The following is a 21,551-nucleotide window of genomic DNA, read 5'->3' as shown; positions in this document are numbered from 1 at the left end:
CGGCGTTGTACCGTTCATCCAGAACCAGAACTTTACCTTAATGACGATCCACTCTCTGTAGTGTAGACATATTGATTCTTAGGTCTGGTCTTCGATGCCCGAGTGACTTGGCTTCCTCACCTTCGTCAGCTTATGCGGAAGTGCTGGCAGCACCTCAATACCCTCCGCTGCCTGAGCAACACCAACTGGGATGCACATTGCTCTACGCTGCTGCAGCTCTACAGAGCCCTTGTTCAATTCTGCCTTGACTATGGGAGTCTGCTTTATGGTTTGGTGGCACCCTCAGCGTTTCATTTACTCAACCCAGTGAACCACTGGTGTTCGCCTAGTGACAGGAGCTTTTAGGACGAGTCCAGTGAACAATGTCCTTGTGGAAACCAGAGTACCTCCATTGCAGGTTAGGCATGCACAACTGCTGGCAAGTTATGTAGCACATGTTTGTAGTTCTCCTGCACATCAGAATCAGTCTCCTTTTACCCACCCACAGCCGTTCGTCTCCTGTATCGGTGGCCCAGATCAGGGCTTCCAATTGCAGTTCTTCTTTCTGAACTGGAGTCCTTGCCTTTACCACCTATACTTCAGGTCCAATCACATACACCTCCATATTGTACACCTAGGCCACGGCTTCGCCTGGACCTTTCACATGGCTCTAGGGATTCCGTTAACCCCGCCGCTCTCCGCTGTCACTTCTTCTCAATTCTTGACAAGTACAGAGGCAATGTAGTGGTTTACAGAGACGGCTCGATGGCTGATGGTCATGTTGTCTTCGTTAACGTCCACAGAGGCCAGTTGGAACAGCATTCCTTGTCCAATGGCTGCAGTGTATTCACTGCAGAGCTGGTGGCCATCTCTCGTGCACTGCAGTATATCCGTACATGCCCCGGGAATCATTTCTGCTGTGTACTGACTCCTTGAGCAACCTACAAGCTCTTGACCAGTGCTACCCTTGTCATCCTTTGATAGTGACTATCCAGGAGTCCATCTATGCCCTGGAACGATCCGGTCATACAGTGGTGTTTGCCTTGAACCCAAGCTTTGTCGGAATCCCAGGCAACGAACTTGCCGACAGGCTACGCGGAAACCGCTTATGGAGATCAGCTTCTCTGCATCTGACCTGTGTTCAGTACTATGCCACAGGGTTTTGTGGCTTTGGGAGACAAAATGGCATAACCTCAGCATGCACAACAAACTGTGTGCCATTAAGGAGACTACGAATTTGTGGCAATCCTGCATGTGGGCCTCATGCAGCAGCTACCTCCTGTGCTGTGATGACCCACCTCAGTGTTGGTGCGGTGCCCAGCTGACAGTGGCCCACATCTTGGTGAGCTGTCCTTTGGCTGCCCTGTGACGGACTCTTCAGTTACCGGACTTGTTGCCATTAATTTTAGCTAACAACGTCTCATCAGCTAATTTAGTTTTACGTTTTATATGTGACAGTGGGTTTTATCATTCTATGTAAGTTTTAGGGCATGTCCTTTGTCCCTTTGTGTTCTCCACTCTAATGCTTTCAGGCTGGATGTTTTAATGTGTCACAGTGTGTCTGGCTTTTCATTTTTATTCTCATGGTCAGCCAGCCACGGTCATCTGCTCTCTTGTTTTTACCCCCCCTTCTACGTGTTTCTTACTTCTCTCTATAGTTTTCTTTTCCCGTTTTTGTCCATAATATTGTTGGTTGTCCTTCTGGTTCTTCTTTTCTCTTGTTATTGTGCTGTGAATTTTTCTTTTCTTCTTTCCATTGTGAAATTATTTTACTGGGAACAAGGGACCTACGCCCTTGCAGTTTGCTCCCCTCCCCCCCCCCCCCCCCTTTAAACCAACCCTCACTTTTTCTCTGTTGCCACCTCCTTCCCCTATCTGTGTCCTGATTTTTGTCAACCTGCCTAACCACCTCGTTAGCTGTATTGCTTGCAGTTTTTTTCCTTCTGCCTGTTCTTTCATCCTTTTTGGCATTTAGGTCCCTGCTTGAGGTTTGACCTCCAATTCAAAATTTCCTGTTTTTAGTGTGAGCTATTTGGGGAAGAACTCCCTCCCTAGCATCTACAGTGTGGATTCAACTCCCCCTTCTTTTCCCTCTCCTTTCCCCTCCTGTAGCACCCTTCCACGCTGCTATGTCACAAGCATGTGTAGCCAGACCATGTGGTGGGGCTGTTATGTACTCATATGGCTGAGACCCATGACAACACAGGAATCACACTACTGATACCTGAGCTGTTCCCTCCCAGTAGTGGTTGCTTGCCTTCTTGGAGCATCGGAAATCCTAGCAACCACCGCTACGCCAGACGGCCCTTGCTGTGGGAGGGTGGTGCCTATGGGGAGAGCCCCTGGTTGGAGTGGGTGGTGTCAGGGCGGATACTTGGCGCATGAAGCATATCATGCTGGAAAAATTTGGCCATTCTCAAATGGCCATCTCTTCGAATGATGATCATAAAATGCCCCTTCCCCACCATGGGAGGAGGGCCAGGTTTGCTATCTTGAAACACTTTCCCCACTAACTCATCTGTACTAAGACGGATGGGGATACATTCACTGCCACAAAGCCATTGTTTTTTTTGTGGAAAATATAAAGGACAAGTTTGCTGTCGGTCTCCCTGTTAATAAGCAGCTGCTTCTGCCACCCAATCCGCAGCTCTTCGTGCCTGTGATTGTATTGGCAATGTCCCACTGTCTATTACTCCGCACCAATATCTGAATATGGTCCAGGAAGTCATTTCATTGGGATCTCATCCTGCAAACTGGTTAGGAATTCTGGGCTAATCTGTAGTGGCGTGGTGTTCATTTTGTTCGACGTGTGCAGAAGGGTCGCAAAGACAATCACACTGATACCGGCACCTTCATTCTGGCATTAGAGGGGATACGCACCCAGAGCAGGTCAAGGTTATGTGCTACAGATGTTATGTGAAGCGATATGTCCCGCCACCTATGTGACGCTCAGGCGCTCGGCATTCATTTTATGGGTATGGGCTTGGCGACCCTGGGGTTACTGGGCTGGGTACTGGTAAGTGCTGCCAGTCCCCCTTCATCGTAAGCTCTAGGCACACTTCAGTGACCACCATGTGGTGCGGATGTGGAACGTTGTCTCTCACGGAACTGAGGTCTTGGCTTGACTGCTCGGATCAGTCTCAAGGTGGGCTGCATGCTGATGAGACGTATGGCTGTTGAGGTGGAACAGTTGTTAGCAGGTGACCTCTGGGGAACCTGCTGCACCTCAGTTGTGTAAGGCTTACTCAGGCACGTGGGGCTCTGAGTGTACCCTTGCTTCCCTAGCTGCTAGTGGGACCAAAATGTATCCTCTAGAATCTTCGTCTCCTCTTCCCAGTGGAAAGGGTGGGCCACTGGAAGGTACTAACACCCAGTCTAATAAGAGGGCTGGTGTAGTCAGTCCCCTGGAATCCGGCACTTATTCAAAAGTACACTCTCTAGTAACAGAATACATGCTGGTCCTCAGAATGTTTCTCATAGTGAAATGAAGGAAGTGTAGTTTTCAGATAGTTTCGCCCTTCTGTTTACAAAAAGATTTTGAAGGAATCTGTGGCTCCTTAAAATGGGTCAAGTGCTTGTGCAATGGGACCCTGCTAATGGAAACTTCAAATTCCCAGCAAGCAGCTAACCTCCAAACTGCTAAATACCTTGGGAATATGCTATAGACACTGAAGTGCATTATAGCAAAGGTGTTGTCACATGAAGGGATCTAGTTGACATTCCCAAGGAGGAATTGCAATGTGAGTGGGCTCTGGAAGGTATAGTTGATGTGCAACATATCATGAAGACAGTTGATTGCAATCTTATCAAATTTGACTCCTTCATCCTTACCTTCAGTAGCACAAAACTTCCTGAGCATGTTAAGGCTGGCTTCCTTTGCCTTAATGTGAGGCTTTATTTCCCAACCCCAATGTGCTGTTTTAAATGCTGACATTTTGGGCATGCCACCTTAAGATGAAAAGGCGAAGCAACTGCTTGAGGCCGCTCATCAAAGAGTTGGTTGCTCGTCTCCAGCCAAATGTATCAATTCCTCTAGAGACCACCCCGTTTGGAGTAGGGACTGCCGAATCTTTTTAGAGGAACACAAGTACAGGAAATAAAAACAACCAAGCGTATTCCCTATGGTGAGGCCGAAAAGATCTAAAAGTCCATGCAGCCTCCCACATTTGCTACATCTTTTGTGTCAATGGTTCAGAAGCCTACTACAAAAGCAGATGCCTCCATGCAGACGAAGGTGACAAGTGTTGGCACTAACACCTACAGGTCAGTGCAATTGCAAGGCAACAAGTGTTGGAGTGTGTAGCATCTACACGAACAGCAAAGGTACAGTGGCCAACTTGGCCCGAGGCTGTTCAGACGCCCAGCATGGCCATTACCACTCCATCGGCTCCACCAAAGCCCACAAAACTGCTAAAGGCTCCTATTAAGCAGCAACAGCAGGTAAAGTGGTTAACATGTGACCATGTCAATGTGATTTTTACCTGATGCTTCATCTGACTCTTCCCCAGAGCTGATGGAGTAAGAGGTATGTGTGGAGCAATCATCTTGCCCCACAATGTCTGCAGCTTGTGGTTTAGTGGCTAGTGTTGCTGGATCTCCGGGTCCCGGGTTTGATTCCCGGCCGGGTAGGGGGCTTTCTCTGCTCGGGCACTGGGTATTTGTGTTGCCATCACATGATCAGCATTTGTGACAGTGGCTAGATTGGATTGTGAAAAAATGGACTGTGTAAGAATTGGGACTTTGTATGGGTGCTGATGACTACGCAGTTGCGTGCCCCACAAACCAAACATTATCACCCCACGACTGCACCTTCACCTGCTGCAGTCACCCCACCCTGTCAGAAAGACAGGATGAAGGTACTATCCCCATCATAGATGGCTCCATACTTAAGTGGGACTTAAGTGGTTCGGGATGCATGTGGAGGAACTCAAGGTAGATCACTGTTTGTCTCTCCAGGAGGCTTATTTCCATCCATCATACACACCTGACCTAAGAGGCTATGCACTCCACAAAAACTACATTTGGGGGGGGAGAGAGAGAGAGAGAGAGAGAGAGAGAGAGAGAGAGAGAGAGAGAGAGAGAGAGAGAGATAGAGAGAGAGCGCTGGAGGAGGCATAGGTATTTTCGTCAGGAGTGACTACCACTCTGTGCGTCTCAAGACTTTACAAGCTGTTCGTTGATCCATGCACGTGCGTCATTCATTGACAGTATGTTACCTTTACTTTCCCCCACATGATGCACTTGATGAAGAGGCCCTCACCAACCTTATTATACAGCTCTCTCACCCCTTCATCCTCTGTGGTGATTTTAATGCCGAAAGTGTGCTTTGGAGCTCTGCAACTACCTGCTCCAGGGGTAGAGCAATTGAGAGGCTTCTCCTGTCATCCTGTGTGTACTTGCTAAATGCGAGACATTGCACTTCTGCACAGTGACTGGGTCATTCGCTGCCATTGATCTCTTGCTTTGCTCTCCAGCTCTTGCCCACAGTGCTCAATGGGAATTGGTTGATGACTTGTGCAGAAGTGATCACTTCCCGATCTGGATTCACTTGCTAGATGGTGTGGACCTTGAAAGGAAACCGCCTCGACGGGTGCTCAGTAGAGCCCACTGGTCTCCTTACCGCCAGTTGGCCCAGTTCTATCCCTGTGCGAATGTCGAGGCACCAGTGGATCATTTTACCAAAATGGTCCACCACACTGCCACAGCATCCAGTCCATGGGCCAACAGGAGCCTATCTGTTCCTTGGTGGAGTGCCGAATGCCGCTCTGCAATCAGGACCAGATGTGCGGCTCTGCATAGGTTCCAGTGTCTGCCAACTGCAGATAATCTTCCAACCTTCCGGGTGCTGACGGCAAAGTGTCGCCGAATTATTAAAGAGAGCAGGAAGAGGTCTTGGCAACAGTTCCTGAACACCGTTATCGTTCCACCAAAAGTTCCATTGTGTGGGAGACAATCAGGTGAATATCTGGGAGAGGAGATGGGTGCCCCATGGCTGCTGTAATGAATAATGGCACTCTCCAAACGGGTCTGCGAGACATTGCCCAGACTATGGCAGTGTATTTTGCTGCAGGAGCCAATCGGGATCCAGGTTTCCAGTGCCGTAGAGTGGTTGCTGAGAGGTGAAGTTTGGCCTTCCAGCCCATCTCTAATGAAGTTTACAATTGCCCATTCTCCATGTGGGAGCTGGATTCTGCATTGTCTGTGACTCATGACACATCCCCTCGTCATCAGAGAATCGATTAAAATATGCTGCAGCACATCACAAGGCGGAACAGATATCTTCCTCACACTTTTTAATGCCAGTTGGACGTCTGTTCACTTTCCTGACTCATGGTGTGAGGCAGTTTTAATTCCCCTTTTAAAATGTGCAGAAGACTGCACATGCCCAAGTAGTTACCATAGTGTTTCCCTCAATAGTTTTATGGGGAAGACCTAGGAGCAGATGGTCAACCACAGCCTTGTCTGGATCTTAGTGTCGGCAACTCCTTAGTCGCTTTCAGTGTGGGTTCAGGTGGTTTTGCTCCACCTTTGATTACCTTGCCCTCCTGGAGGCGGCTATACAACAAGCTTTTATGCTGGCATCACCTTCTCGATGTATTTTTTGACATCGAGAAGGCCTATGATACTACTTAGAGGTGCTCATCCTGGAGCACTTCATGAATGGAGTTTCTGTGGTTGTCCTCCCATTTTTATTCAGTACTTCCTTTCAATACAATATTTTAGATACAGAGTTGGTGACACCCTGTCTGATCACTTTGAGCAGGAGAACGGTGTCCCTCAAGGTAGTGTTTTGACTGTGACTGTCTTTGCCATGGTTATTACTAGCATTATGTCCATAGTGAAAAGTCCTGTCCAGTGTTCTTTGTTTGTGAATGACTTCTGTGTTTTGCTCTTCTTCAAGCCTCACAACAATGTGTCAATTGCAACTCACTCTTAGACATTTGGATGAATGGGTGCAGAAGGGTGGTTTTGAGTTTTCCACTGAGAAGTCCATGTGTGTTCTTTTTCACCATTCTCATTCAATTTTAATCTTTCCTGGGTTGAGGATGAGGGACACTGTCCTTACTGTTAAAGACACAGTGAGGTTTTTGGGCCTCGTATTTGACTCCTAAGCTTTCATGGTTACCACATCTTAGGGACCTTAGCCACAGTACACAGGGAGCAGACAGGACTTATCTGATCCAGTTTAACAGGGCATTTATGGGTGCATAGTTTATGAGTCTGCAAGACCTTCTTATTTAAAGATGTTGGATGTGTTGCACCATGAAGGCATTTGGTTGGCCACAGGGGCATTCAAAACAAGCTCCATACCAAGCCTCTGTGCAGAGGTTGGTGAACCGCCACTTCATGTGAGGCGACAGCTACTTAGTGTGCCAAGCATATGTCCACAACTGCAGACCATACCATACCATTGCTCAGCTTCCACTGGCATGGCTTTTTCATAACTGGCAACGAGCAATGAGTCCTATGGGATTTGCGCACAGGATTGACTTTTTGAGATAGATATGGCTGGTCCTGATGTTTTGTGTCAAGGTTGAAGCAGATTTCCACGTTGCCTCCTCCAGAGATTTTACTGATTTTAAGAAAGATAGTACGCCAGATTTTACGTTCCAATCTGTTTTTTACATTTTAGATGTGCATCACAGTTTCACAGTCGTTTACACTGATGGCTCCAAACAAAGGAATTCCCTTGGCTGTTCTGTAGTGTTCCCTGATCATGTCACCAGGATTCACCTGCTCGAGGAATATACTGTTTTCGCAGCGGAGCTTCACATGATCTCGAAGGCACTGGAGCAGTTGTATTGTATTCAGGGCAATCTGTTACTCATCTGCTCCGATTCCCATAGTGCCTTAAAATCGTTAAATCTGTACCCAGCTGAGAAGTTGGTCCAGCTGATATATGACCAAGTATACTTGCTCCAATGGTGGGGTATGCAGGTGCCATTCTGCTGGATGCCAGGTCATGTTGGAATATGAGGCAATGAACAGGCTGATCGGGCTGCCAAGGAGGCCTGCAGAGAACAGGATGTGGCACAGCCCTGTTCCCTTGCAGGCTGTTGTTTCTGCACTCCACAGGAAGTGCATTCAGTTGTGGGAGGAAGAGTGGTTGGTGGTGACAGCCAGTAGGCTGCTGTTGGTGAAGTCATCAACTCGGCTGTGGCATTCCTCCTGCCAGTTGCTCGGGCGGGATGAAGTGGCTCTCACATGTCTTCAGATTGGGCACTGTCCTCTCATTCATAGCATTCTATTACGGCAGGAGGATCACCCGTTTTATGATGCTTGTGGTGTGCACATCTCTGCCACATTTTAACGGAGTGTATTTTATACCGTGATGCAAGTGCAGAAACAAAAATTGATGAGGATCTGCTCTCTATTTTAGCTGAGGAGACCAGTGTATCTGGGGTTTTAAAGTTTCATGATGTGTCTGGAATCTGACCTAAACTTTTAGGCTGGAGGTTTTAGTGTGTTGCAGAGTGGCTGGCTCTTCCCTTTTTTCCTTGCAGTCAGCCAGGCACATGTTGTTTTAGCTACTTCTACCACTTTCTTCCTGTGCAATTTGTTTTGCTACTGATGCAATGCTTCGTCCCATGCTTCGGTGTGAGTATGCACGTAGTTTTCCAATCTTAATTACCTGTGCTTTATGTTCTGTTTTATCTTCTTGATCTGGGTGTTTTCCTGACACCCGTCTCAATCTGGTTTTGCACTGTTGCTGAAGACCTTACCGTCGTGTGCCCATACAAACCTCTCCATCCATCCACCTATGTGATGCTTTTGGTATTGGGTTTTGGGCATGTCTTCCCGCTACATGGCAGACCCTCTGTGTGGTGACTGTGGACAACCACTCCATGGGGGAAGCCCTTGTGTTCTGTCACCTGTGCGCGTCAATTGTGCTGACTGCCACTCCCCTCACTCGCCAGATTTCCCAGCTTACAAGAGAGAAAAGAAGATCAAAGAATACAAGTCCCTGGATTGCCTGTCTTATGCTGAGGCTCGCCAAAAGTATGAGACACTCCATCCAGTGTCACTGTCTTCAATTTTTGCCTCTGTTACTTCGTTTCTTCCTCCTACCTCTTCCTTACCCAAGCCCCATTCCCCTCTCCCCTCCCCATCCCCTGCAGTTCCCATGACCTCCCATCTGGGAGCCCCTCTCCCTTCTTTGGCTTCTCAGGAGGGCTGTTAAGCATATCCACTCCTGTGCCGGTGAGTCACTTAGTCATTTGTAGTGACTCATTAAGCAGCCTACAAGCTCTCTACCAGTGCTTCCCTCAGACATACTTTGGTAATGACTATCCAGGAGTCTGTATGTACCCTTGGCAACAGTGGACGTTCAGTGACCTTTCTTTGGACCCCAGGACATGTTTGGATACTGGGCAATGAACTTGCCGACAGCCTGGCCAAATAGGCTTTTGGTGAACCAACTCTGGAGATTGGCCTGCCCGAGACTGATCTCCGATCGGTTTTCCACCATAAAGTTTTCGCAATCTGGGATACTGTATGGTGCACCCTCAGTACACTGAATAAACTTTGTTATTACGGAGACAACGTACATCGGACATGCTTGGCTGGCACATGGTCACCGCCTCTGTCGCGAAGCCCCACCTCGATGTTACTGTGGCTCCCATATGACCGTTGTCCACCTCTTATTGGACTGCCCAATTGTAGCTGCTCTGTGGTGGACTTCCAACCTTCTCAGCAACAAACATACCTACAGTGTTGGATGACAATGTCTCAACAACAGATTTAATTTTATGTTTTGTGAGGGGTTTTTTATTGTACAGTCAGAGAGTGGGCAGCTGGCCATCCTTCCAGGCCTGCAACCTCCCTCGATTTTACCTCTTTGTCACTCTTTCTTTGCATTTCGTTTGCCTTGGTGTTCGTCTTTTCCGTATGTGTGTTCATCTTGCCTTATTGTTTAGGCTGGAGATTTTAGTGTTGCAGAGTGGCTGGCTCACCCTTTTTTACTCTTGTGATTAGCCAGTCCAGCCCATCTTCTCTATGATTTTAATACCGTCCTCTGCTTTTTCTTTCACTATACATTTTCCCCGGTTCGTTCACTTCCTTCGCATTTTCTTTTGGTGTGGTTTCCTTCTAGTTTTACGCCGTTTTACTTTCCCCAACTCCTTTTGGGAATTGTTTTACCTTAAGATGTGTTTCCATGAGGAAAACGGGCCTGATGACTTTGTAGTTTGGTCCCTTACATCCTAAACCAACCAACCAAACCATGTAAAATGTGCTGCCAAGCAACAAAGTGCGGTGATGGTGACTGAGTAACAGTTCTGCTGGCAAAGTGTCATGAAAAGGTATAGTGCAGAGAAAAAAAAAGCATTTCTTCCTCAGATGCAATGCACGAAGTGTGGCTATCTGAAAGTGTGAGCTCACTATTCAGTTGAGGAGAAAACGGAGCTGTATATACAATCATTAGCTTTGGTGTCTTCCAGAAAGGGGAGAAGGGAATGGGGCTCGGTAAGGAAGAGGTAGGAGGATGAAACGAAGTAACAGAGGCAAAAGTTGAAGATAGTGACACTGGATGGAGTGCATCATACTTTTGGCGAGCCTTAGCATAAGACAGGCAATCCAGTGATGCATTTCCAAGGATGTCAGATAGAGGCCAAATGCAAAATCATTGGTGCACAGCTGCCTCGTTGTGCATGCATGGGAGCAGGCAGTCAACTGTTCAATCTACTTATCAAAATTGAACCATGTGCAATACTGGTGCACTAGCTGCTTAAACTATTCCCCAGTGTCTATGTAAAAGACACACAACTTTTGCTGCAAGGCTGCAGGACTAGATTCTCTTGAGAAATGTTGTTGTGTTGCCCATGGTATTTTCATACTAATACATCTGAACCCATCTGAATGGCAGTACTTGAGCAATTGTGGTTATTGAACTATTCAGTTCTTTGTGAGATCTGCCAATAAACAATGGGAAACATTTGGAGAGCCTGTGAATCACTGCTCAGTTTGAAGACAAGAAGTTTTTGATGCATCTAATTCACCGTCATTGCCCATGGATAAGTGAGGCAGTCTGTTTTTGCATGCTGTGCTGTAGGACACTAAAGTATTTCGTAATGGTAATTCGAAAGAAATAATGACCAACATTGTAGCTTCTGTGGGGTATTATCAGGAACATCTTTAGCCTGATGAAAAGGTCATTTAATGGCTTATAAGTCACAAGAAAAAAATTTGTGGCATGCAGATATTGATGAAATTTCATGATACTGTGTATGGAGACTAACGCTTCCTTTTTCAGCTGACTTGTTGACTTGGTTGTTGTTAAACATTTTTGACCCACATGCTGTGGGGCATTCATTGTTTACAGCCTTGTGAGATAAGACTGCCACAATGCCATGTTACAATGAATTGACTGAAAGCACTACTGGCTTGTGCAGATCGCGATGAATAAAACGTGGTTGACTAATCATGCATTTTTCAACCTTTGAAGTAGTGGGTTGCCATTTCCCAGTCCGTTGGAAAGGAACATTTTTACACCAGAGGCAGCACACAGAAGCAGTAATTTGCACAGTGTTTGGAATGAATTTAACATAATCTATAGTTTTCCAAGAACTAGCTGTAGTTAGTGTAAATTTTCATGAGGAAATAATTCCCAGGTGTGTGTGTGTGTGTGGGGGGGGGGGGGGGTTCATTGACATGTCCTAAATATTCAGTTTCTGTTTCTGTGTTGAAGAACAAATGTATCTGTTGATTGCAACTGAGACCACATTGATTAAAATTTAAAAAATAAAGATTTTCTGAATTTTTGGGATTCTGTTCTGATGCTTATCCCAACACAGTGTCGTTCAAATAATTTGAACAGTACAGATCTTTCCGTTTAATTTGTTTTGGAAAAAACATTGAAACCATGCAGAATCAGATGGACTTCTGAAGGGAAGGTGCTGGTACTGATAAGGCAGTGTGTATATTAACAATAAAGTTTCTCATATCCTCATCCAGGGGAAGTTGAAGCATCTGTGAAATCAATTTTGGGAAAGGATCATTGTGCTGCTAGTCGATCCAAAAGCTCCTTGGTATATACTGGCAGAAAGGAATCAATAACTGAGCACTAACTGTTGCTTAAAGCCTGCACACCATGGGATTTTCCCATTCAGTTTGCTGGTGGTAAGCAGAAGAGATGCCCACTGGCTTGTAGAAATCGGTTTAAAGACACAGATTCATTTCCAGTTTTTATATTTGATGACTGCAATTTCAAATATTGAAAATTATTCCTGAAATTACACTCGACTGTAATAGCAATAGGTGCATTACCTAAAGGGGCATATAAATATTTGTGCCAGACCATGACTCGAACCCTAATTTTTCGCTTATTGCTAGTAGTCGCCTTACCACTTCAAATATCAGAGCACACTCATCAGAATAGGTAGTACACTTATTTACAGTTAAGTTGAATTTCAGGAATAAATGTTTGTAGTTGGTAGAGTTCAGAAGTAGCTTCACTGCAAATTGCATGAGGTACTGGAAGTGAATGGTAAAACTTTGTAGTATGATCTTTGAACATAATGTGTGCTTCAAAATTGTGTCAGAGTGTGCCATCAAACAACCGTCCATATTTTTTCACATAGTTACTGAATGAATGCTGGCATGGTAACATAGAAATTATGTTGAACATCCAAACCAAACAAATGAAATGCATCCTTGCCATAAATAATGCAACTAGAGAATGATGAGACGGTCATGAATGTCACAACATAGGTGACATTGAGTAGCAGACACACAATGGAACAGTCAGCCAAAATAATGAAGGTTTTAGACAGTCTTTCTTTAGAAATAGAAAATGCACATTAACATTGCCGAGACCCAACTGTGACTGTGACCCGAGTGTCTGGTCGTTCAGAATTAAGTTTTCTGTGATTTCTGTAAATTGCTCCAGGCAAGTACCAGAAAGGAACAGCTGAGTCCCTTCCCCATTGTTGAAGCCCTCCCCCACAGGGTCTCGTGTCTCTTTTGTAAGTATGTGGTTGGCTACATGCAGCTCCAGACCTTGCTGCGCTACTTCCCTTCCTGTACTGCAAATCTGCCCTACTATTCTTTTTCCCTCTCTGCCTTCCTGTTGGATAATCTTCTTGATTGTGCTTGGATCTGGTTTGTGATACTACAGATTCTTTTCCTTCCCTTCCAGCATCCTACAACTTTTCATTCTTAACTATTGGTCCCTGTCTTAGGTTTTACCTGCTACTCCTCCTCCAATTTTTTACGGAAGTGTGGGTTGTGTAGGAGGAGGTTACCCAGTGTCGTATATTCCGCCTTCTGTGTCTTTCCTCTATGTACCCTTCCTATCTTGGAAAGGTATTATGCCCAAAACCCAGAATGGTAGCCATTCCGCTGGGGCATCTTCAAATTCATGCACGGTGGTAGCTCCCGGACCATGCAGGGCTTGCAATTTGGTTCAGGAGCTGGAAACTCCTCATGCAAGCCATGGAGTATTTATCCATCGTGGCTGGGGAATGGTGACTCCGGGACCAGTTTAGTGGCCAAGTAATTGTTGCTGTGGCTGAGTGGTGCACATGGAGGAGAGCCTGTTTGGAGTAAGAGGTACTATCGCAGAAGATTTGCACATGAAGTGAATTACATTCATCTGCTGATGGGCACAAGGCCTCAGGAGTCTCTTCAGATAGAAAAGAATATGAAAATGCAGAGAGACATGACCCCACAGTGTTACCTACATCTACGTGATTACTCTGCTATTCACAATAAAGTGCCTGGCAGAGGGTTCAATGAACACCTTCAAGCTGTCTTCCTACCATTCCAGTCTCGAACACCGAGCGGGAAAAACGAGCTCTTAAATTTTTCTGTGTGAGCCCTGATTTCCCTTATTTTATCGTGATCCTTTCTCCCTATGTAGGTGGGTGTCAACAATGTTTTCGCAATCGGAGGAGAAAACTGGTGATTGAAATTTCACGAGAAGTTCCCATTGCAACAAAAAATGGCTTTGTTTTAATGATTGCCACTCCATTTCACATGTCATGTCTGTGGCACTATCTCCCCTACATCGCGATAATAAAAAACGAGCTGCCCTTCTTTGTACTTTCTTGATGTCATCTGTCAGTCCCATCTGATGTGGATCCCACACATCACAGCAATACTTCAGAATAGGGTGGACAAACGTGGTGTAAGCAGTTTATTTAGTAGACCTGTTGCACCTTCTAAGTGTTCTGCCAATGAATCAGTCGTTGGTTGGCTCTACCCACAACATTATATATGTGATAGTTCCAATTTAGAGTAATTGTAATCCCTAAGTATTTGGTTGAATTCACAGCCTTCAGATTTGTGTGTCTTATAATTGAAATTTAGCAGATTTCTTTTAGTACTCATGTGAATAACTTCGCACTTTCCTTTATTCATGGTCAATTGCCACTTTTCGCACCATACAGATATCTTATCGAAATCATTTTGCAATTCGTTTTGGTCATCTGATGGCTTTACAAGACGGTAAATGATACCATCTATGAGGGGCATTTGAAAAGTCCATGCAAAAATAAAAACTACTAATGTGTTTGGGTAAACCTTTTTTTATTTTTCAACATAGTCTCCTTTCAGACTTACACACTTCGTCTCAACGCTGTTCTAATTTGTTGATCCCTTCCGAATAATAGGAATTGTCCAAGTCTGCAAAATAGCTATTAGTTGCTGCAATCACCTCCTCTTTTGAATAAAATCTTTGTTCCACTAGCCATTTCTTCAAATTGGGGAACAAATAGTAGTCAGAGGGAGCAAAGTCTGGAGAATAGGTAGGATGTGAAAAGTTGGAATCCTATTTTCATTAATTTTGCGACCACAACTGCTGAGGTGTGTGCCGGTGCATTGTCGTGATGGAAAAAGACTTCTTTGCGGTCCAATTGCTGGCGTACACCTGCCCCTGCTCCCCCCCACTCCAGCTCAGTTTTCAAACGGTCAAATAACGATGAATAATATGCACCTGTAATAGTTTTACCCTTTTCCAGATAGTGGATGAGGATTATCCCTTGCGAATCCCAAAAGACAGTCACCATAGCCTTTCCAGTTGAAGGACTGGTCTTCGCTGTTTTTGATGCAGATTCTCCCTTGGTAACCCATTTTAGATCGTTGTTTAGTCTCAGGATTATAGTAATGTATCCATGTTTCATCCGCAGTGATGAAACGATGCTTAAATTCCTGCAGATTCTTCCTGAACAGCTGCAAACCATCCACGTAACACTTCACACGATTCTGTTTTTGGTCAAGCGTGAGCAATCGTGGAACCCATCTTGCAGATAGCTTTCTCATGTCCAAATGTTTATGCAAAATATTATGTATCTGTTCATTTGAGTTGCCAACAGCACTAGCAATCTCATGCACCTTCATTCTTCTGTCATCCGTCACTGTATCATGTATTTTATCAATGATTTCTAGAGTTGTAACCTCCACAGGGTGTCCAGAACGTTCAGCATCACTTGTGTCCATACGGCCACTCTGAAAATTTTGAAACAACTTATAAACTTTTCTAATCGAAGGTGCAGAGTCACCGTAATGTTTATCAAGCCTCTCTTTAGTCTCCTGAGGCATTTTGTCTTTCATAGAGTAACGTTTAATCGCCGCATGAAATTATTCTTTGTCCATTTTTTGACAATTGCTCAACTTCCTTGATTCACACAAATGCCAAACACAAAGAAATAGACCAATATGGCTGAAACTTTGTGTGCGTTCTTTCCAAAGATGCTACTAACTAAACATGACCTCGATACGTGCCGGTGGTGCCATCTCAGACTTTGCACGGACTTTTCAAACGCCCCTCGTAAGATGGCTACTGAGATTATCTCCTATGTCATCAATATAGATCAGGAACAATAGAGAGCCTATAACACTTCCTTGGGAATGCCGGATATTATTTCTGTTTTACTTTATGACTTCCCATCTGTTACTAAGAATTGTGACCCTTCTGCCAGGAAATCATGAATCCAGTCACACAACTGGGGCAATATTCCATAGGCACGCAGTTTGGTTAGAAGACACTTCTAAGGAATGGTGTCGAAAGCTTTCTGGAAATCTAGAAATACGGAATCAATATGACATCCCCTGTCATTAGCACTCGTTACTTCACGAGTATAAAGAGCTAGTTGTGTTTCGCAAGAACGATATTTTTCTGAATCCGTGCTGACCACGTGCCGACAAATCGTTTTCCTTGAGGTACTTCGTAGTGTCTGAATACAGTATATATTCCAAAACCCTACTGCAAATCGACGTTAGTGATGTGGGCCTGTAATTCAACATATTACATACATACATTAATTCTTGTTCCATAGATCATGAATAAGACATTTCGTGATGTGGAACGTGTCACTTTAACGTGGGTTTTCTTTACACAAAATATTCAATTACTACTTCAAATCTAACAATTCATGTAGGAGTAGTTGTCATTCAGAAATTATTTTAATTTGCTTGTAAATGTTGGTTGGCTATCTGTCAGACTTTTAATACTATTTGGAAAATGACCAGATTTTTCAGTGGGAGTGTAATTCACCTCTTTCTGTGTCAGAGTGAGATTTAATCCAGAATAGTGAATATCATCATTTCTTCTAGTGTTGTAGCTATGCACTTCACTATTATTTTTGAATTGGGATGGGTTATTAATGACAAATTTCATAAGTGAATATATGTATTGCGAAGGTACTGTGAATATCCCGGGTTCCTTAAATAAATGTCTGCAAGGTGATCTTGGGTGAGCTCCAGCTATTATTTTGATTCCACGCTTTTCGGCAATGAATACTTTCTCTCTTAAAGACGAATTGCCCCAAAATATGATGCCATATGAAAGCAGTGAATGAAAATAGACATAGTAGGCTAATTTACTGATATGTTTATCACAAAAATTTGCAATAATCCTAATAGCATAAGTAGCTGAACCTATCAGATTCAGCAAATCATTGATGTATTTCTTCCAGTTCAATTTCTCATAAATGCAAACACCCAGAAATTTTGAGTATTCTGCCTTAGCAACAGACTTCCGTTCATAGTCTATATTTATCAATGGTGTTATGTCATTTACTGTACAGAATTTTATAAACTGTGTTTTCTCAAAATTGAGTGAGTCTATTTGCAGAGAACCACTTAATAATTTTCTGAAAGACTTTATTTGCAATTTCCTCTGCTAATTCTTGCTTCTTGAGTGTAATTACTATACTTGTATCATCAGCAAAAATAACTAGCTTCGTATCTTCATGAACATAGTGGTAAGTTGTTAATATATATTAAGAACAGTAAGGGACCCCCTTTTTGGATGTTTGTGTGACTTGAGCAATTTTCCAGTCTTTAGGTATGGATCTTTCTGTGAGCGAGTGGCTGTATATAATTGTGAATATGGAGCTATTGTATCAGCATACTCGGAGAGGAACCTGACTGTTACACAATCTGGACCAGAAGTCTTGCTTTTATTAAGTGATTTAAGCCACTTTGCGACACCGAGGATATCTATTTCTATGTTTCTCATCTTGGCAGTTGTTCTTGATTGGAATTCAGGAATATTTACTTTGTCTTCTTTGGTGAAGGAGTTTTGGAAAATCGTGTTCAATAACTCTGCTTTAGTGGCACTGTCATCAATGACTTCCCCATTATTATCGTGCAGTGAAGGTATTGTTGTCTTGCCACTGGTGTGCTTTGTGTGACCAGAATCTCTTACGGGTTTTTTGCCAGATTTCGAGACAGTTTCGTTGTGAAAAATTATTGAAAGCATCTCGCTTTGAAATACATGCTATATTTTGACTTGTGCAAAACTTTGCCAGTCTTGGGGATTTTGCGTTCTTTCAAATTTTACATGTGTCTTCGCTGTTTCTGCAACCGCAATGTGACCCGTTTTGTGTACCATGGGGGATCAGTACCATCACTTCGTACAAATTATCCAAAGAGTGAAGGTAACTCACCATATATAGTTATGTAGCATACTGAAAAGGCACATAATAAGACTGGAAACATAGCTGAGCTTTTGAATAGTGTTGTCCTCAAAAGCTCAGCTGTGTTTTCAGTATTGTGCTCATGTTGACCACTTAGTGCCCCAACCGTATGGTAATAGTTACCTTTATGTCTTGCATTATTTTTTCTTCTATTACGGAGCTAGTGAAATAATTTAGTTCAATTAGTATAAGAATATTTTGGAAACACTGTAGTTAACAAAAAATTATGGAGATGTCAGGGAGGTGTCAGGATTGTAGTCAGATCAGTGATCAATGTGGAATTATGCCAAATGTCAGTTATGTGCCTCCAGTCATGTTACATGGTTTGGCTGCAGATACATATAGTTACTTAAAACCAACCACTCTGCTCATATTAATCCAAATTCAGATTTTGCTTTGTGGACACTTGTAGAGATTAGACTGAAACGATGAGAGTAAAGTCTGCATATTAGTGTTAGACTAGAATCAGCTTTTTAACTATGATACTCCAAAGGCTCTGCAGCCTTAATTTCTGAATATTACATTTTCCTGTTTAGTTGTTTTCCTCACCCGTGAAATAAAAATTTTGCTTGCTTTCAATCTATTTAATAATAACTGTTTGATTGTTCCAGAGTTTGGTGTTCACCTCACTGAATTTATTGTGGAAAAGAACCTTAATATAGCTATAAGGCAGCTTTCTTCGGTATTGCTCAAACAATATGTTGAAGAACATTGGTGTCATTTATCAGAAAAATTTCGTTGTCCAGAAACTCCAGAGAAAGCAAAAGCTGTTATTAGACATGCACTTCCTGAAGGCCTTAAGGAGCCTTGCAGCAAGGTAAGATAATTTGCTAGTGAAACTGTCCTGCCATCATTAAGAAACTGGGTTAGATAAATTTCATATCTGAAGTTTAAAAATTTTTCAACCCCTTCATATTGGTGTCCCTACCAGTTCCTATATTCTGTGCACAATGCGCTAAAATTAAAAAGCCACACACAATGTTCTTTAAATTATGCTTACTTGAAAGAGTGCTTATTGATATTTCCAGGTTCATGGTGCTGTTGCATATGCTGTAGCTGCCATAGCACAGTGGGACTGGCCAGAGAAGTGGCCGGAACTTTTTGAGTTGCTCATAAGTTATTTGTCAGGAGATGATTGGGCAGTACATGGTGCTATGAAAGTGCTAAATGAATTTGCAAATGACCTGTCAGATAGCCAATTACCCCAAATTGCTCCTATAATGTTGTCTGAAATGTACCGCATTTTTTCAGATGAACAGGTTTGTAGTTTTTAGAGTTTGGTAGCCAGTGTGTACTTTAAATCAAATTCTAACTGACGTTTTACCTTTCAGAGGTACAACACTAGAACCAGGTCAAGAGCAGTTCGCATATTTTCAAACTGCACATACATGATATGTGCCACATCAGAATATCATAAAGGATTGTCAAAATCACTTTTACAGCCTGTACTACCACTCTATATCAACAAATTCACAGAAACCCTCCAGACTGACTATGGGGCTTTTGTAGATCCCGGACTGAAAGCAGATGTGATTAAAGGTATACCTAAATTAAATGTTAAAGTTTCCAAATTTACGATGCTGGTAAATGTTCCTTTTCTAACAATAGTAACAATATTCTGAGAAGGAAAGTTGCTGCTCACCTGCAACAAAAAGATTTTCATGCTTAAAGCTTTCAGCCAATGGCCGTTGCCAACAATACTCTCTCTCTCACACACACACGCACGCACAAAACTGAAACCAATGTGGTTTCAGTTGCCTGAGACTGCAGGTGTGTGTGTGTGTGTGTGTGTGTGTGTGTGTGTGTGTGTGTGTGTGTGTGTGTGTGTTTTTGGTTTTACAAAAGCCATTGGCCGAAAGCTTTAAGTGTGAAAATGTATTTGTTGTGCCTATCTGCGACTCCGCATCTCCGCCATATGGTGAGTAGAAACTTTCTTTCTCAGAATATTGGTACAGTCCATCCATGATTTTCCAACATTCTGTGGCTTCTGGCAAGTTGTTAAAAATCTGTGTTCCTGAACAATGGACACTTTCCTGGGCCAAAGTGACTTTAAAGCTTTGTGAAGATTTTTCTTATTTCTGGTATTGAGTCCATAAACTGAGCTGTTGGTTTGAGAAAAGCCAAATTTTTTAATGCAAGTTTCATTAAGGAAAAATATATTGGAAAGCAGTAGTATCCCTTGTTCCTTTAACAGGCCTCCACAGCACGTTCTTTGGTTCACACCATAAATAGTTTGCACTTAATGTTTTTGGGTTCTGGAAACTTCAGCTTGGAGAGTTACCCCATAAAATGATGCTGTATGACATTGTGGAAATGAGAAGCAAATTACGCTACTTTTATTTTTGTCACCTGTGTCTGAAAACATCTGCTTTGCAAATAGGCAAACCAAGGGAATACCATGAAGGTACTGTTAATCATGACATTCCTCCCTTCTAAATTTGTAAGACTGGTAGATGTGGGGTAGGACTTAGTCTTCAAAGACACACACACACACACACACACACACACACACACACACACACACACACACACACACGTGGAGTGAAGTATTGTATGGTCAAAAAACAACTGACAAAAGTTCATTATTTAACTTTGAGAAGAGACATTTGTGCATGTCTTCTCTAAAAGTTAAATAATGAACCTTTGTCAGTTGTTTTTTGGCACAATTAAAATACTTCACTCCAGTTTCAGGAAACATAACTTGGATTACACAGGATACCCAGTCCAATAATTTTAAATCTTGTTCAGTTTATAATAGGTTCATGATGATTCACTGAAGTGAATGTGGGGATGCTATTTGTAAGATTTTGTACATGTTTCTTTTCTTTCCTGTGACTTCATACATTCATACAGGGTGTTCAGAAATTCGAATTACAAAACTTCTAGGACTTGTGGAAAGGAATGAGTACATAATACTTTGAATCGGAACCCATGTCTGGAAATTTGTTTCCATTCTACAACCATTTCAATTCAGATGTGTAATGTGTCCACATCTGCAGAGGCAGAAAAAAAAAGTCAGAGTTGTTTGTTTGTTCTGATATGCAGTAGAATAGACAGGAAGACGTATACATCAGACAGTCATGTCGTCCTATGGAAAATGTAATTTAAGGCTCCTATAGCGGACAGGAAGATCTGCTGGTATGAGTTCTGGCCACTACACTAGAAACTGAAGAGAGACCAGATGGGGTGGAGTGTGTGTTCCAGAACATGCTTCACAGGTAAAATGTCTGTAACAATGTTGGAGGTAACTACATGAAGCTGTGGTTGTAATGCATCAGTACTGTTCTGTATGTACAGTACGCTGGTTCCTTGTTTTGGAATAATGTAAACACGTAATGTTTAAGTGTAAATAAAAACAAATGTGAGAACGGATGTTTTGTTAAGTTCCATTTTGAATTGTTACCTAATATTTGTATTGTGACACGTCTAACACAATTCCGCAAGCAAAAGTGGAAGAGTTAAACATCTGAATTGAAACAGTCGTAGAACTGAAACTAAGTTTCTGAACATAGATTCATATTCAAAATATTATGTGCTCACTCCCCTCTAAAAGTCTTAGAAGTAAGTTTTCAAGGTACTTCGCGGTCGTGTTCTCGCTTTCCGAGCAAGGGGTCCCGGGTTCAATTCCCGACGGGGCCAGGGATTTTCACCTGC

The 21,551-nt window shown here is 43.2% G+C and overlaps 1 protein-coding gene across 1 annotated transcript in view; it reads left to right on the top strand.

Moving 5' to 3' along the window:
- LOC124722121 (importin-9) overlaps nt 1-21,551 on the top strand; it is a 147,894-nt gene that overhangs the window by 26,385 nt on the left and 99,958 nt on the right. The window contains exons 3-5 of the mRNA XM_047247326.1: nt 18,509-18,714; nt 18,926-19,156; nt 19,229-19,436. Coding sequence (XP_047103282.1) covers nt 18,509-18,714; nt 18,926-19,156; nt 19,229-19,436 — 645 coding nt within the window. The remainder of the gene's footprint in view (nt 1-18,508; nt 18,715-18,925; nt 19,157-19,228; nt 19,437-21,551) is intronic.

Source organism: Schistocerca piceifrons, chromosome X, assembly GCF_021461385.2.
Source record: "Schistocerca piceifrons isolate TAMUIC-IGC-003096 chromosome X, iqSchPice1.1, whole genome shotgun sequence".
Taxonomy (NCBI): Eukaryota; Metazoa; Arthropoda; class Insecta; order Orthoptera; family Acrididae; genus Schistocerca; species Schistocerca piceifrons.
The sequence above is the reverse complement of the archived record's forward strand: the minus strand, read 5'-3'. Positions and strand labels throughout refer to the sequence as shown.